We start from the raw sequence: 14,882 nt of genomic DNA, 5'->3' as shown, positions 1-14,882 counted from the left end.
GGACCACTTTCTATTCATATTCAACGTGCGGCATAATTATTAAATTTCATTTTATTAAAATCATTCTACGTGTTACAAATTCAGTTGAAAAATATTTTTATTTAGAAAACTTTTCACTAATTTTAACAAGAATTTTAGCAAAAATTTTAACAATTAAATTAAACATTTTTTAAACGGGATTTTTTATCGATTTTTATTTATTTTATTACTCTTTGTAAAATTTTTGTAAAATTTTCGACAATAAAAATAGGATGTTAACAAGTATCTCACACTTACTAGAAAAATTTTGTTCAATAAAAGTTTCACTTCTCAAGAACATTGTAGATCTAGAGCTGTAATAAAATGTCTGCATGATACTATCAGAACTGTCCCAGTGTAATTATCAGAGTGCTCCTGGATATTTAATGAAGTCTGCAGTTCTAGCAAAAAATTAAAGTTCGCTTTCAAAAAATGTAGTTTATAGTTAAAAGCTTGAAAAGAATGGAATTGCAATCAAAGATTAATTAAACAATTCTTATATTCAAAATGAAATTCAAATTTTTTTATTTCGAATTTTTAGAACAAAAGACTATTGTTCAGTCTTTAATAATTTCCTGTTCACGTGTTGCATTCACGCTTTGAATTTATATTTTGGAATACGTTCAAATAGATTCTTTTGCAAATAACTTTTTATTTCTAGCAATCATAGGAAAAACGATTTGTATATCTAAATATCGCAAACCGTTTAAAATCATCTTTGAAGTCTTTTGGTATATCGTTCAATATTAGATAATTTCGATCTTTTAAGATGATTGCACATGCAGTATTTTCATAAGAAATAGGTAAGTAGGAAAAAAAATAATCAAAATTTAACGAAACAATGTTAACAATATTTTTTAAAAATATATTTAAATGAAAACACAAAAAAAAAAACATTTTAAATAGCAGGCAATAAAATTCTAGTTAAAATGAAATTCCCTAGTATCAAACTTTAAATTTACTTGTTGAATTACTCACAATATGCATAGTACTATATAAAGTAAAATATAATTCCCAGTATTACTCATTGAACTCCCCTATTTCGAATGTCTAATTAAAAACACGCATGAAATCAAGAAAACCGTATATTTCAAAATGGTCGCCAGCATAATTCCAAATAAAACAAAATTTTCCTATATTCTAAATACATTAAACTTTCCCATTTCGAATACCCAATAATACCTAAATATTTAATTAAGAACACACATAAAGTCAAGGAACCTGTACAACTCAAAATGGCCGCCAGCATAACTCCAAATAAAACAAAATTCCCCTATATTCTAAATACACCAAACTTTCCTATTTCGAATACCCAATAATACCTAAATATTTAATTAAGAACACACGTAAAGTCAAGAAACCCTTACGCTCTCAAAATGGCTGCCAATACAATTCCAAATAAAACAAAATTCCCCTATATTCTAGTTATACCAAACTTTCCTATTTCGAATACCCAATAATACCTAAATATCTAATTAAGAACACACATAAAGTCAAGAAATCCCTAAGAACTCAAAATGGCCGTCAATACAATTGTAAATAAAACAAAATTTCCCTATATTCTAGTTACACCAAACTTTCCTATTTCGAACACACAACAATACCTAAATATTTAATTAAAAGCACACACGATGTGAAGAAAACCGTTCCGTTTCAAAATGGCCGGCAGTGTGGTTCCAGATAACGCGAAATTCCCTAGATTCTACCATGAATGCGTATCTCGCGTTTTCTCCCAAGTGTGTAGGAACAGCTCAAAGGCTGAAATTGCATTCGATGAATACGCAACAATACGGAACAGGAAACGGGGTTCACGGGTGTGGAAATAAAGTTGTGGAATTGGAGCGACCCTTAATCCTGGCCAAAAACTCTTCCGTACAAGTTAACCAGCGTTCAGCTATGATCTATTGCGTGACTGCACGTACGTATACGAAAGTATCCCCGAAATTGCAAGCCGAAAGTTCCGTATCGAGTAAATCGTCGGTTATCTCACGCGAAAACGTAATCGCAAATAAATATAAGCGCCTCGAAAGGATTGGAAACCAGGCCAGTAAAAAGAAGCGCTGGCAATGATAATGCTCCTCCCTTCTGCACTCGATTGCTGGTTTGTTCGTGACATGCCTCTTAGGGGTGGTTAAAGGGCGCAAGAAGCTTCCGTAATCCTTTCGCCTGCGTTTATGATCATTGACGCTCGTGGCCCCGGCTAATAGAAACTGTAATTAGAAAATGCGAGGGAATTAAGGAATCCTCGTTAATGACCCTAACTTCGTTTCGTGGTGAATTTACATCGCGGTTTAAGGGGCCTGAGGGAGGATGTTCTTGAGTAACGAAAATGAATTTTCTATGAATTTAATTTGTTATGTAATTATGTTTAATTTTGAAGGGCAAGGTTAGGTTAGGTCATGTCATGTCATTGCTATGTGTGGCTATAAATTTTTGTTGAGATTATTTTAAATATCTTTATATATATTTTTTTTATTATTTTTTTGTTCTTATTTAGCTCTGAATTTTGTTATTTTTTTAAATTGGTATGTTTTACGAATTTTCTTGTCTGTTTTTATTAATACATTAATTATCCTGAGGAATTGTTGAATGTTTATATTCAGTTTTAATATACACTTATAAAAGTAGCAGTGACTGTACACTGTTTTGAATACTATTTTTCACTGAATTTATTTTATCGTAATATTTGGATAGTAGCTGTTATATTAATGAAATCATACTGTGGATATGAACGAAAAATATAGGTAATAAAGAAAATAATAATAAAATTGTGAATAAAATGAAATTAATTAAAATAGTGGAATTTATGTAGTTATTAGGTAATTGTTCTTAATAAAGATGGATCATGTGATTTTCATATTTTTAAAATAAATTAGAGGTAACGAGCAATTAATCAGTAATAATATTCATCATTAATTATAATTTATTCGAAACTGTATATCATTATCTACGAGCTTCTGTACGATCTGTTTAATTATCGGTTTTGATCGTATTTAATTACAATTCTTATTTCTGTATTAGAATAATTTTATCAAATACTAATAAAAGTTAATAAGTGTTTTTAAACGTTATTAGTTGGTAATATAGATATAATTAGTTTAACAATATTAAGAAATATTAATTTTAATAAATATTCGAATGACTTCACGAATATGCTAAACAGGATATATTAATTTCAAGGTGAAAACATGGATTATCTTCATAAAATAAATTTCTTCTCTTTAATAATTAATATAATACGTATACTACTAACTTTTCATAGAAATTGGGTTTTAAATTTTTTAATTTCTATCCATTTCTAAATTTCTAAATTTCTATCCATTTCTAAGTTTCCACTTTTTCTAAGTTTCTTAATTCCTACCCTTTCTAAATTTTTTAATTTTTATTCATTTTTAAATTCACACTATTTCTAAGTTTCTTAATTCCCACCGTTTCTAAATTTCAAAATTTCTTAATTTCCATCATTTCTAAATTTTTAAATTCCTATCCATTTCTAAATTTCCACTATTTCTAAGTTTCTTAATTCCCACCATTTCTAAATTTCCACTATTTCTAAGTTTCGTAATTCTCACAATTTCTAAATTTCCAAATTTCTATCCATTTCTAAATTTCTAAATTTCCACTATTTCTAAATTTCTAAATTTTTATGCATTTCTTAATTCCCACCATTTCTAAATTTCTATCCATTTCTAACTTTCCACTATTTCTAAGTTTCTTAATTTCCACCATTTCTAAGGTTCCACTATTTCTAAGTTTGTTAATTCCCACCATATATAAATTTCTAAATTTCTTGATTTCCACCATTTATAAATTTCTAAATACCAGATATAATCGGGTGCAATCCATCACTAACAACATTCTAATCTCCATTATGCCAAAAGACGACCAGCTCCGTCATTTTGACAGGTGCAACAACTTCCAGTATAATTTATTTGAAACCATGTGGTCTTGCTGGTGAATTTCCGTCCGTAATCGATCATGCGCAATCAATAATCGTGTGATCCGATGCTCGATAAATAAGATGGATGATACTAAACCGGAAATCTACCCAGTATCGCGCACCGTGTCCCGACAAATGTTGAACAGATCATTCTACCGAATCTACCGTGTCATCGGGTTAAGCCACGAATAAAATACTGTATGCACCACTTCCGTGGAACGACAATTTGTGTCCGATTCTCATGACGTTCACCCTAATTCTGTATGCTGCTTCCGGATGTATCCGAGATGCGGAAGAGCCAACGGTGAACCTGAAATTCGAGAGCTTCGTTGGTATCCGTCATTTTTACTGTTCGGTAAATCTGTTTGCTGAAAGTGCTATAGATTGATAGTGTTTGCAATGGGTGACAGATACCTTCAACGTTGAAATAATCCTGACCAGCCAGCGCGGAGAAAAATATTTGGGATTTTGACAAATTAATAGCGCAAAGAAGGACCGTGTGTTTTGGGAAAATAATATCTAGATAAATTTGTAAATGGAAATAAAAAATGGATGACGTAGACGACATCGAAGTACAAGAATTTAATCGTGGAGAAAGAGGAGTATAGAGAAAAGAAGAAATGATAAAAATGGTTATGACAAAATGATGGGAAGTTGAAAAATTTGTATGGAGGAAATTTATAAGTAATTAATTATTAAAGTTAAATTTTACGAAGAAATAAAAGAATAATTGTGGATATTGGTTAAAATGTATTAAGAATTGAAAGGATTTGTGTTTATATTAATATGATGAAATATGAAGATATTGATAGAAATGTTACTTTATGAGAATGATTTTGTTGAAGAATTTGAGAGTTCATTAATAGTTAATTTTAGTATTCATAGAACACAAGTTTCAAATTTTTCTTGTAATTTTTATTGCAAATTATAATATCAATTATTCAAAATTTTATAATATTTTACTCATTTTATATTTATTATTGTGTATTAATAAACACATTAATGAATAATGTAATATAAATGATTCATTTTGAGACAGAGGAGAGTATTCAAAAAATTAAACAAAAATTTACAATATTTAATTCTTTAATATAATAAAAATTCAAAATCTAAGGGATATAACAAATATCTTCAAATTTATTTAAAAATTTTATTTGTGTAAAAATTTTTAATCAGTTTTCAGACAATAGAACACGAGACTTTCTATCTATATTTTCCATTAATATCTACAATTTGTAAAATAAAAATTCGGAATTTTTGACACGAAGATTGCTAACAGATAATGAGATATTTCGCACATACTTGTTAATATATGCGAACGCTTGTGCAGCTCCGAGTATATTTGCTTATGTGCATCGCTGACAGCCTTCGTTATTAACTAAAGCTTATCGTTGTACTTGAAACGAGATTAAATGACTCTCGTCTCGGCAGCAAAGTGAAGTATGCTCATCAGTGCACGGAAAATTCATCTACAGAATGATCTGCTGATCGTGCTATACCTTGTTGATAATTTATGAAACACTTTGTAGGAAACTCGTCAAAGAATTTTCTGAGTAATTTGATCTAATCATTTAGTATATCAATGAACACTTGAATTACCTATCTCTAATAAATAACCAAATGCATTATACACAAATGCTGTCAAATTTTGTCAAAAACAGCTACGCATTTTCAGACACTGCAAAAATAAAATATACGAAACAATTTGGTCCAAAAATTTAGTAATTCTAATAACAGCGTTAACAACACTTTGACGACCATTGGCGCCATATTGCCGTGGTACGAATTTCAGCCGCTAGAGACCGCTAGCAAAGCGCCTAAAGAATACACGATACTCTGTTAAAAATTATTACAGAACATAACCTAATCGAACTATTTTTCACTTTATAGAGCTATTTGTCTTCCTCTGCGCCAAATAAAATTAAATTCCCCTCATTTCGGAATAATAGAAGCAGCAAAATGTTTACGGATTCGCGAAACTATCTGGCCCTTAGGGCAAACTACAGTGAAAACGATAATATTAACAGTAAACTCGATAAAACACCATACCAATGTTTATCAAAACCCATTCCAGACTACGTACACCTTATCCAAAAGCACTTAAAACTCCCTTACACCCGATCGAAGAATCCTTTCCCTCAGACACAGATCTAAAGCTTCTCTAATATCCTGGCTGGAATTCTATCCTGATAGCACCGGTACCTATTACCATCTACTAACCCTGATCCACAGAGGTCCATATAGATTCGAACACGCGGGACATTATCGTCCAATAAATCCCCGCCGATTGCACTATCCGCGATTCCATCGTTCGATTTCCCACGAACTGGTCTCGTTGAAGCCCTTTTCAACGCGAGGCGTCCGTATAAAAGCGTTCGTCCGGTTAAAGCGATAACAGTGCAAATAACGGAGCTGGTGGTGGTTACAGAGAGCGACAAGAGGGTGGTGGTGAAGCGAGAGGCCGGGGGTGAGTTCGGTTTCCGTATTCACGGCTCGAAACCGGTGGTGGTGTCAGCGATCGAGCCGGACACCCCGGCGGAGAGCTCGGGCCTGGAAGTCGGGGACATCATAATGGCGGTGAACGGGAAGAGCGAGATGGACGCGACTCATTCGGAGGTGGTGAGGCTGGCGCACTCGGGCACCGACGTCCTTGAACTCGAGGTGGCGAGGACCTGCAACGTGCTGGCACCGCGAGTCGCCAGGCCAGGGACGAAAGAAGGCAGCGACGAGGCACCTATCTGTTCCGGTTACCTGTGGCGGAAGTCCGCGACCTCGTCGAACACGGACAAGTGGGTGCGCAGGTGGTTCGCCCTGCGACGCGACAACTGCCTCTACTATTACAAGACTGACGCGGTTAGTGTCGTTACATACTTTTCTTCTTTTCAATCATTTTTTAGTTACTTTTTATAAAAGTAGGTATTTTCTTAATATATAGAGTGAATATTTACAAATGAATATTTACAATATATAGAGCAATATTTACATTTATTATATATATATAGAGTGAATACTTACAATTCACTCATAGTGAAATTGTGAATTGTGAATAGTGAATTGTAAATATTCACACATATATAGAGTGAATATTTACAAATGAATATTTATAATATATAAAGCAATATTTACAATTTGTAATTAGAAACCTATGTTTTCTGTTAAAATTACTTGTGTGAATTTTGAGACATCCATTATAAGCATTATAAGCAAACTTCTCACTATATTTCTTCCTGTAAGTAGTATAAATACTGTCTTTAGTATTACAAGACTGACGTGGTTAAGGATTATACTCTTTGCTTTTTTAAATATATTTCTTTCTTTTCTTACTTTTGTTTTTATTTCATTTATTCTGGAAAATCCAAAGGCTTACTTCTTTTGAATCATTTTTAAATAACTTTTTATTAAAGTCAATATATATTTTCTGGTATAAATATAAGCAAATTGACTTCTCGCTCTATTTCTTCGCTGTAACTTGTATAAAAACTGACTATTATAAACTTCACTGTTATAAAATTGACGCTGTTAGTGTGGTTATATTCTCTGCTTCTTTTTGGATATTCTTTTTTCTCTCTTGTTTTTGTTTTCATTTGAGATTGAAAATGGAGAGGCTTACTTTCTTTAGATCATTTTTAAGTAGTTTTTCATGGTGATAAGTATAGATTTTCTTGTATATATACTACTTTTATTTTTCTAATCGTGTCACTTTCCTTATTTTTATTAGTGTACATTATATTATATACTATACATTATGATTTGATAATTCTAATATCAAATAAAATATACAGTTCATATTAATTTAGTACTAGATATAAATACGATCGAGATATAAATAACTCGAATCAGAATAGCTTTAATCGAGGAAATCGATTTTTACTCATTTTAGTGTATCCTATTTTAGTAATTTAATGTCAAATATAAGAAACGCGAGTCAAATCACTTCCCAACTTTAATATCTCATTATATCAAACCACATTATACACATTTTCACTCATAGCTTTAAAAAAGCCTTTTGTTTCTCATAAAAAAAATTCGTGGAACGTAAATTCTTACTTCTTCAAAATCATCTAGTAACTTTTCACGAGGTTAAACACATACTTCCTCGCATAAACATAAACAAACTGATTTCTCTATATATTTCTTCGCTGTAACTGCCATAAATAACGCTTTTACAAGACTGCACGAAACGCCGCATACGTCAGTGAAAAACGACCGCACTCATTACTCACCCTGATACATCGAAAGCCTGTAAACCTTGGATACCCGTCGTTAACCAAACGAAAAGTCACACGCCCACACCTCCGGGTCTCTCGGAACCCATTTAACCGATATTCCTTCCGGTGAATAGCGTCTATCGACACGACGAGTGTTTACACGTATCTCGTTAGCACGAAAAATGGTTCACCAGACCACGATTCCGTTCTCATAGGACTCACAGCCAGTCGGGGCGGTGATGCTGATAAAATATGACGTGGAGCAAACCCCCGAGCTGAGGTTACACAGCTTCGCGATCAAGAAACAGGGTGCACCAACGCTGAGACTCGCGGCAGACACCGAGGACGCGGGCGCTCGATGGACAACGGTCATCAAGGAAGCCATTGAGAGAAACGACCAGGTAAATGTTGCCGATGAGGCGAGGAATTATGCCATGCCTGAGTTCAGAAATATTTTGACTTCTTTTATTAAATCCTGTAGAAGTATTTGGATCTTTGTTCTTATGTCGTTTAGAAAAATTTGGATTCTTATTATCACTGTGGTTATATTGCATGGAGTTTAGAAATAATAAAAGAAGTCGAAATATTGCCAAACTAATTTTTAATAAAGATCCAAATTTTGTTAAACGATGTAACAACAAAAATCCAAATACCTCTGCAGGATTTAGTAATATAATAAAATAAATCCTGTAGTGTTGGATTTTTGTTATATCGTTTAAAAAAATTTGGATATTTACTATCACTGAAGTTATATAGCTTGGGAGTATTTGATTTTTAATGTTAATTATTGCATCATTTGGAAATATTTGAATTTTTTAAGTACTAGATTTAAACGAAAAGGTTTTGATGACTATTATATTTGGTAAATGTTGTGGATGAGTTGAAGAATTATGCGATATCTGAGTTTAAAAATAAGAAAAGAAGTCAAAATATTTCCAAACTAATTTCTAATAAAAATCCAAATTTTTTTTTTGTATAAAAGGAGACAAAATAAATCCTGCAGAGGTATTTAGATTTTTGGTATGGCTGAAGTCATATAGCTTGGAAGTATTTGGATTTTTATTGTTAATTATTGCGTCATTTAGAAATGTTTGGATTTTTATTATTCAGTATTGGATTTAAAAGAAAATATTTTGGGAACTATTATGTCCGATAAATGTTGCGAATGAGTCAAGGAATTATGCGATGTCTAGATTCAGAAATATTTTGACTACTTTTGTTAAGTCCTGCAGAAGTATTTGAAAAAAATTTATATTCTTATCACTGTAATTGCATAGCTTGGAAGTATTTGGATTTTTATTATTAATTACGTCATTTAGAAATTTTTGGATTTTTATTATTCAGTACTGGATTTTAAAAAAACATTTTGATGACTATTATATCCAGTAAATGTTGTGGATGAGTTGAGAAATTATGCGATGCCTGAATTCAGAAATCTTTTGACTTCTTTTATTATGTCCTGCAGAGGTATTTCGATTTTTATTCTTACATCGTTTAAAAAAATTTGGATTCTTATTATCACTGTAATTATATAGCTTGGAAGTATTTACATTTTTATTATTATGATTGGGACACTTTTCCGAATAAAACGTACTTTAAATTATAAATCAAATGAACTGTGATAATGTCATAATCATATTTCGATTTTTACGGTTATACGCATTGGAAATGTAATAATAGGGAGACGAACGAGATATGAGAGGAGGAAGGATATTATAACAGGAAAAACCAATGTTTGCATATGGATTATGCTTATAATATGAAATAACAATATCACGATTATAAGAAACTGAAGATATCGAATGAAATATATTTATTTCATAGATTTAAAAATTTGCATAAAGATCTATCTTACTCGGAATCTTCACCTAAAATAAAAATTTAATTAAATTTTCTTAAACAGATATGCAAGAATTATGTAAATGTAACAATTGACAAGGTATTCTTATGATCCTCGGTAGACAGTTTTGGTAATATCTTTGTTGCTCTGTGTGGGTAAAAAGGCTTCAAGAATTTAAGGAAACGACGAAGGTCTGAGGCTTTGTAAGTTCAAGAAAATGAGATTCGTTTTAAATTCTCCAAGTTTGGCTATCTGCCTGTTGGAGTAGCTTCAGTGGATTAGTTGCTGGGACTTCTGAATACCTTCAGAAAAATTATACCGTTCGATTATCGTCGTTCTGTTCCCACGAAATTTTGTACAACACGATTCTTCGACATAATTGCACTCGATTTTTGAATATTTAATAAAACAGTAATTGGATTTTTTCGTGATAAGAAATTATTTGGGTTAACGAAAAATAAATGGCAATCGTGAAGGAATTGCAGTTCAGATACGTTAATGGAAATTATAAAAGGAATAAAACATCAATCTGCTAAAATTTCTCTTTATATTATGATTTTATTAAACAAATTTTTAATTCTAAACTTCTCTATTATAGGATTTTTATTATCTTTTTAATAATAATTTTATTTTTATTATTCACATATAATATATAAATTTCTAACAAATTCATACGATATATTGAACGATGATGTTTAAAGTCACGTATTTCCAAAATTTCTCCCATAATTTCGTTATTCAAATTCAGGTATTTCATTGGAATTTAATTTACTGTCATGTAAAAATTCCAATGATATTTTATCAAAATTTCTATTCACGTTTTAAATATAAATAGTTAAATAACTGGTAATTTGTTAATAAAAAATTTAAATTAAAAAATTCGTTGACATCCCATATAATACTAATTATTATTTCTTAAATGCTTGTATTTCCTAATTATCTAACTCAATTCTACTATAAATTAATATTCTACGACAAAAAGTTACACTATAGTCTCCTAAAGCAGCTCAATATTTACTCACAGTCTCCTATCAGTACCAAAATTCATCCAACGATCCATCTAGTCCACTTTTCGCACGCAAAAATAATTTCATTAATGCCGAGGCATCGGTGATACATTCTACTAAAAATAAATTGCCGTTCATAACGAAAAATATTTTCAACGAACTAAACTCACAATAATAATAATTACCAATTTAACTCCTTTAAAATGTATTTATATCCGTATCTTCCAAAACATCAACTTCTTCCACTTTTCATCTCGATATATTACTAAACATCGCGATTATTTATTTAATCGATAATAGATCAGAAATTAAAATACAGAAATTTTTTCACCGATTTTCGTAAAATAATTTAGTTCTTAAACTTCGGATCTTAGATCATTTTTATATAAATGTGTATAAAGGCGAATGTTCTCAGGAGGTTAAAAATTAATAATTAATTTAATAATTGATAATTAATTTTGCCTTCGACACGTTTCACAGGTTGACACCTGGCTGGAAGCGTCGCTGAGAATGCGTGAAATGGCGGCGTGCGCCATTCACAGACCAGATTGCTTTGGATACCTGAGCAAGCAGCAGGAACATGCGAAGAAAACGTCCTCTCCAACCGGTTGGTCCAGGCGATATTGCGTGCTAAAAGACGCCGCATTGTATTTCTACGACGACGCTAATGCGGAGAAGGCGTTCGGTGTCGCCTGTCTTCATGGCTTCAGGGTGCACAGCAGCGCGCCCACTTCCGGTGGCAGGAAACACGCGTTCGAGCTGCAGCCACCGGACCCCACGCAGAGGAGTTACATCTTTGCCACGGAATCTGAAATGGACAAGAAACGGTAAGTCATGCTACCTGTTTCAATTATTAAATTAATTTCTTTTCCTTTTTATGTTCTTATGGGATTATTACTCTAGGTATTATTATTCTAGTTTCGTTAATTTATTACTTCCTTGTTATATTATAATTTATTTATTATTTCTTATGTCAGGATTTGTTTGTTTCCTCTTGTATATTGTTACTTTTATTACTTTAATTTCTTCGTATTTTTATTGATTTATTTACTATTCTAATTAAAGTATTATTAATTATTTGACATATTAGAATGGTTGAAACAGGATATTAAATCTTCGTTAAATTAATTTCTTTTTTTTCTTATATTCTTGTGGTATTATTATTTTATTACTTTTTCTAGTTTAATTAATTTATTATTTTTTCTGTCGGGATTAATTTGTTTCCCTTTATATATTGTTATTTTTATTACTTCAATTTCTTCGTATCTTTATTGATTTATTTACTATTCCAATTAAAGTATTATTAATTATTTGACATATTAGACTGATTGAAACAGGATATTAAATCTTCGTTAAATTAATTTCTTTTTCTTCTATTCTTGTGGGATTATTACTCTAGGTATTATTATTCCAGTTTCGTTAATTTATTACTTCTTTGTTATATTATAATTTATTTATTATTTCTTATTTCAGGATTAGTTTGTTTCCTCTTGTATATTCTTACTTTTATTACTTTAATTTCTACGTATTTTTATTGATTTATTTACTATTCTAATTGAAGTATTATTAATTATTTGACATATTAAAATAATTGAAGTGGGATATTAAATCTTCGTTAAATCAATTTCTTTTTCTTCTTATATTCTTGTGGTATTATTTTATTACTTTTTCTAGTTTAATTTATTTATTATTTCTTCTCTCAGGATTAGTTTATTTCCTCTTGTATATTATTATTTTTGTTACTCCAATTTCTTCGTATCTTTATTGATTTATGTACTATTCTAATTAAAGTATTATTAATTATTTGACATATTAGAATGATTGAAATAGGTTAATAAATCTTCATCTATCTGCATCTATTCCTGTCTGGAATATGAAAAATGTCTCAGTTTCTTTTATATTCCGGAATTATTGGCAGTCATGATTATTATATGAGAAGCTCCTATAAATTTTAATATAGTTTTGCCATTTTTAGTATCGCTATAATAGCTTCAATTATATTTGAAGATTGTTACGCCATAAAAGAAATTAAATTAAATTAGAAAACTTATTTTTAAAAAAAAAGTATCAATTTTTAAATAACACGATTTATATTTGTACATTTGATATTTGAAATTTTTAATTGCCCACGTTCCCTCTATTTTTAATAAATATTTATACACCAAGTAAATATTTAAGAAACGAGTATTATCAAATTTGAATTCAAATCCCGAGAATCATCGATCAATTTTCTATTCTGGTTTTAATAATCTTCAATTACTTCAATTTTTAATCAAACTGGATTAAATTTTTAATTAATTGTTAAAAGAATATACTTTATAATTTTCGCATCTCCGACGAAAAATTCTAATAATTTTCCAATACTATAATATCGACGTAGAAGATGACTTTAGCATCTCGAGTTCAAATGAAATTTATTTGGAACAAGCGACTGCGTTTGCTCGCAATTAATTATTTAATTCTTATTAATTAATTATTGGAATAAGATACTTTATAATTTTCGCATCTCCGACGAAAAATTCTAATAATTTTCCAATACTATAATATCGACGTAGAAGATGACTTTAGCATCTCGAGTTCAAATGAAATTTATTTGGAACAAGCGACTGCGTTTGCTCGCAATTAATTATTTAATTCTTATTAATTAATTATCGAAAGAATATATATTATAATTTTCGCTTCTCCGACGAAAAGTTATAATAATTTTCCAATACTATAATATCGACGTAGAAGATGACTTTAGCATCTCGAGTTCAAACGAATTTTATTTGGAACAAGCGACTGTGTTTGCTTGCAGATGGCTGGCAGCGCTCGAATATTCGATTGATAGATGGATAAAGATTGGTTGACAAAGGCCGACCTACCGTACAAAGAAGCAAAGAAGTCGAAGCAGCGAAGATCCTTTGAGATGTCCTTCGCCTCTTCCTGTTTCCGGTTCCTAACGAACATTGTCGCAAATCAGAAACTCATCGATCACTGTCGCCATCATCGCCTCGATTGTCGTTCGCAAATTCATCGCGTGGATCATGTCGCAGATACTCTTCAAATTCGCGATTCTTCAGAGATCTTGAACCACTTCGTTAGCGTTACAACCATTGTTTTCACTTTCATTTGAGAAACCTCATCGGGATCATCGACAGAATACATGAATTATTTATTTCGAGGTCACTCGAGTAATTAACTTAGGATTAATATAACGTACTTTAAAATCTGCCATATTTTTTGCTATTAGAAATATTCTTTTCTAATCGCAAATTTCTTCGAACATAAGTCAGTGTAAACGTGTTGCTGTTTAATTACCGAACAACGTCGGAAACATCGTGAAGAATTCATTCTTAAGCGCTCTTGACGACTTCGATTTTCTACACATTTCCGTGAATTATCCTTTATTGTATAAATTTCAATTATTCTGCTGTGTACTCCCAAGTTTCGTCTTCTAGCTGTTTATATATATATATATTTCAATTTCTCACTGAATTTCGTCGATCTCGTTATTACCAGTGACTCTGATGCTCGATTCACCAACTTCGTCTCTTAGCGTCACGAACACCATTTTGTAATAATTACTGGTTGTCAAAAGCGTTGTATTTGTCGGAGATTAAATACTCGTTGACGTAATCGATACTTGAAGCAATGTTTCTCAAGAGGTATTATAATTAGAACACTTAATAGCTGTGCTTTTAATTTTCTTCGGATTCTAGAAAATATTTGTGTTCCATTATCGTACACTGTTCAAAGTAATTTAATAATTGCCTGCTCGAATGAATTGGACTGTTTATTAAAGCACTCGGTGAAAGCAACGGAAGAATCTTGACTTAACAAATCTAGAAGAGTAGTAAAAGAGTACAGAGTGGCAGGAAGAAAGGGTC

General features: G+C 31.1%; 1 protein-coding gene across 1 annotated transcript in view; it reads left to right on the top strand.

The window, feature by feature from the left end:
• Positions 1–14,431, top strand: part of LOC108549084 (gamma-2-syntrophin) — a 34,034-nt gene extending 19,603 nt beyond the window's left edge. Inside the window, exons 2-5 of the mRNA XM_017902320.1 lie at positions 6,387–6,811; positions 8,382–8,567; positions 11,494–11,840; positions 13,811–14,431. Coding sequence (XP_017757809.1) covers positions 6,387–6,811; positions 8,382–8,567; positions 11,494–11,840; positions 13,811–13,862 — 1,010 coding nt within the window. The 3' untranslated portion in view covers positions 13,863–14,431. The remainder of the gene's footprint in view (positions 1–6,386; positions 6,812–8,381; positions 8,568–11,493; positions 11,841–13,810) is intronic.
• The last annotated feature ends 451 nt before the right edge of the window (positions 14,432–14,882 follow it).

Source organism: Eufriesea mexicana, unplaced genomic scaffold (assembly GCF_001483705.2).
Source record: "Eufriesea mexicana isolate 0111107269 unplaced genomic scaffold, ASM148370v2 scaffold1801, whole genome shotgun sequence".
Taxonomy (NCBI): domain Eukaryota; kingdom Metazoa; phylum Arthropoda; class Insecta; order Hymenoptera; family Apidae; genus Eufriesea; species Eufriesea mexicana.
This window is presented reverse-complemented; position numbering and strand designations above follow the sequence as displayed.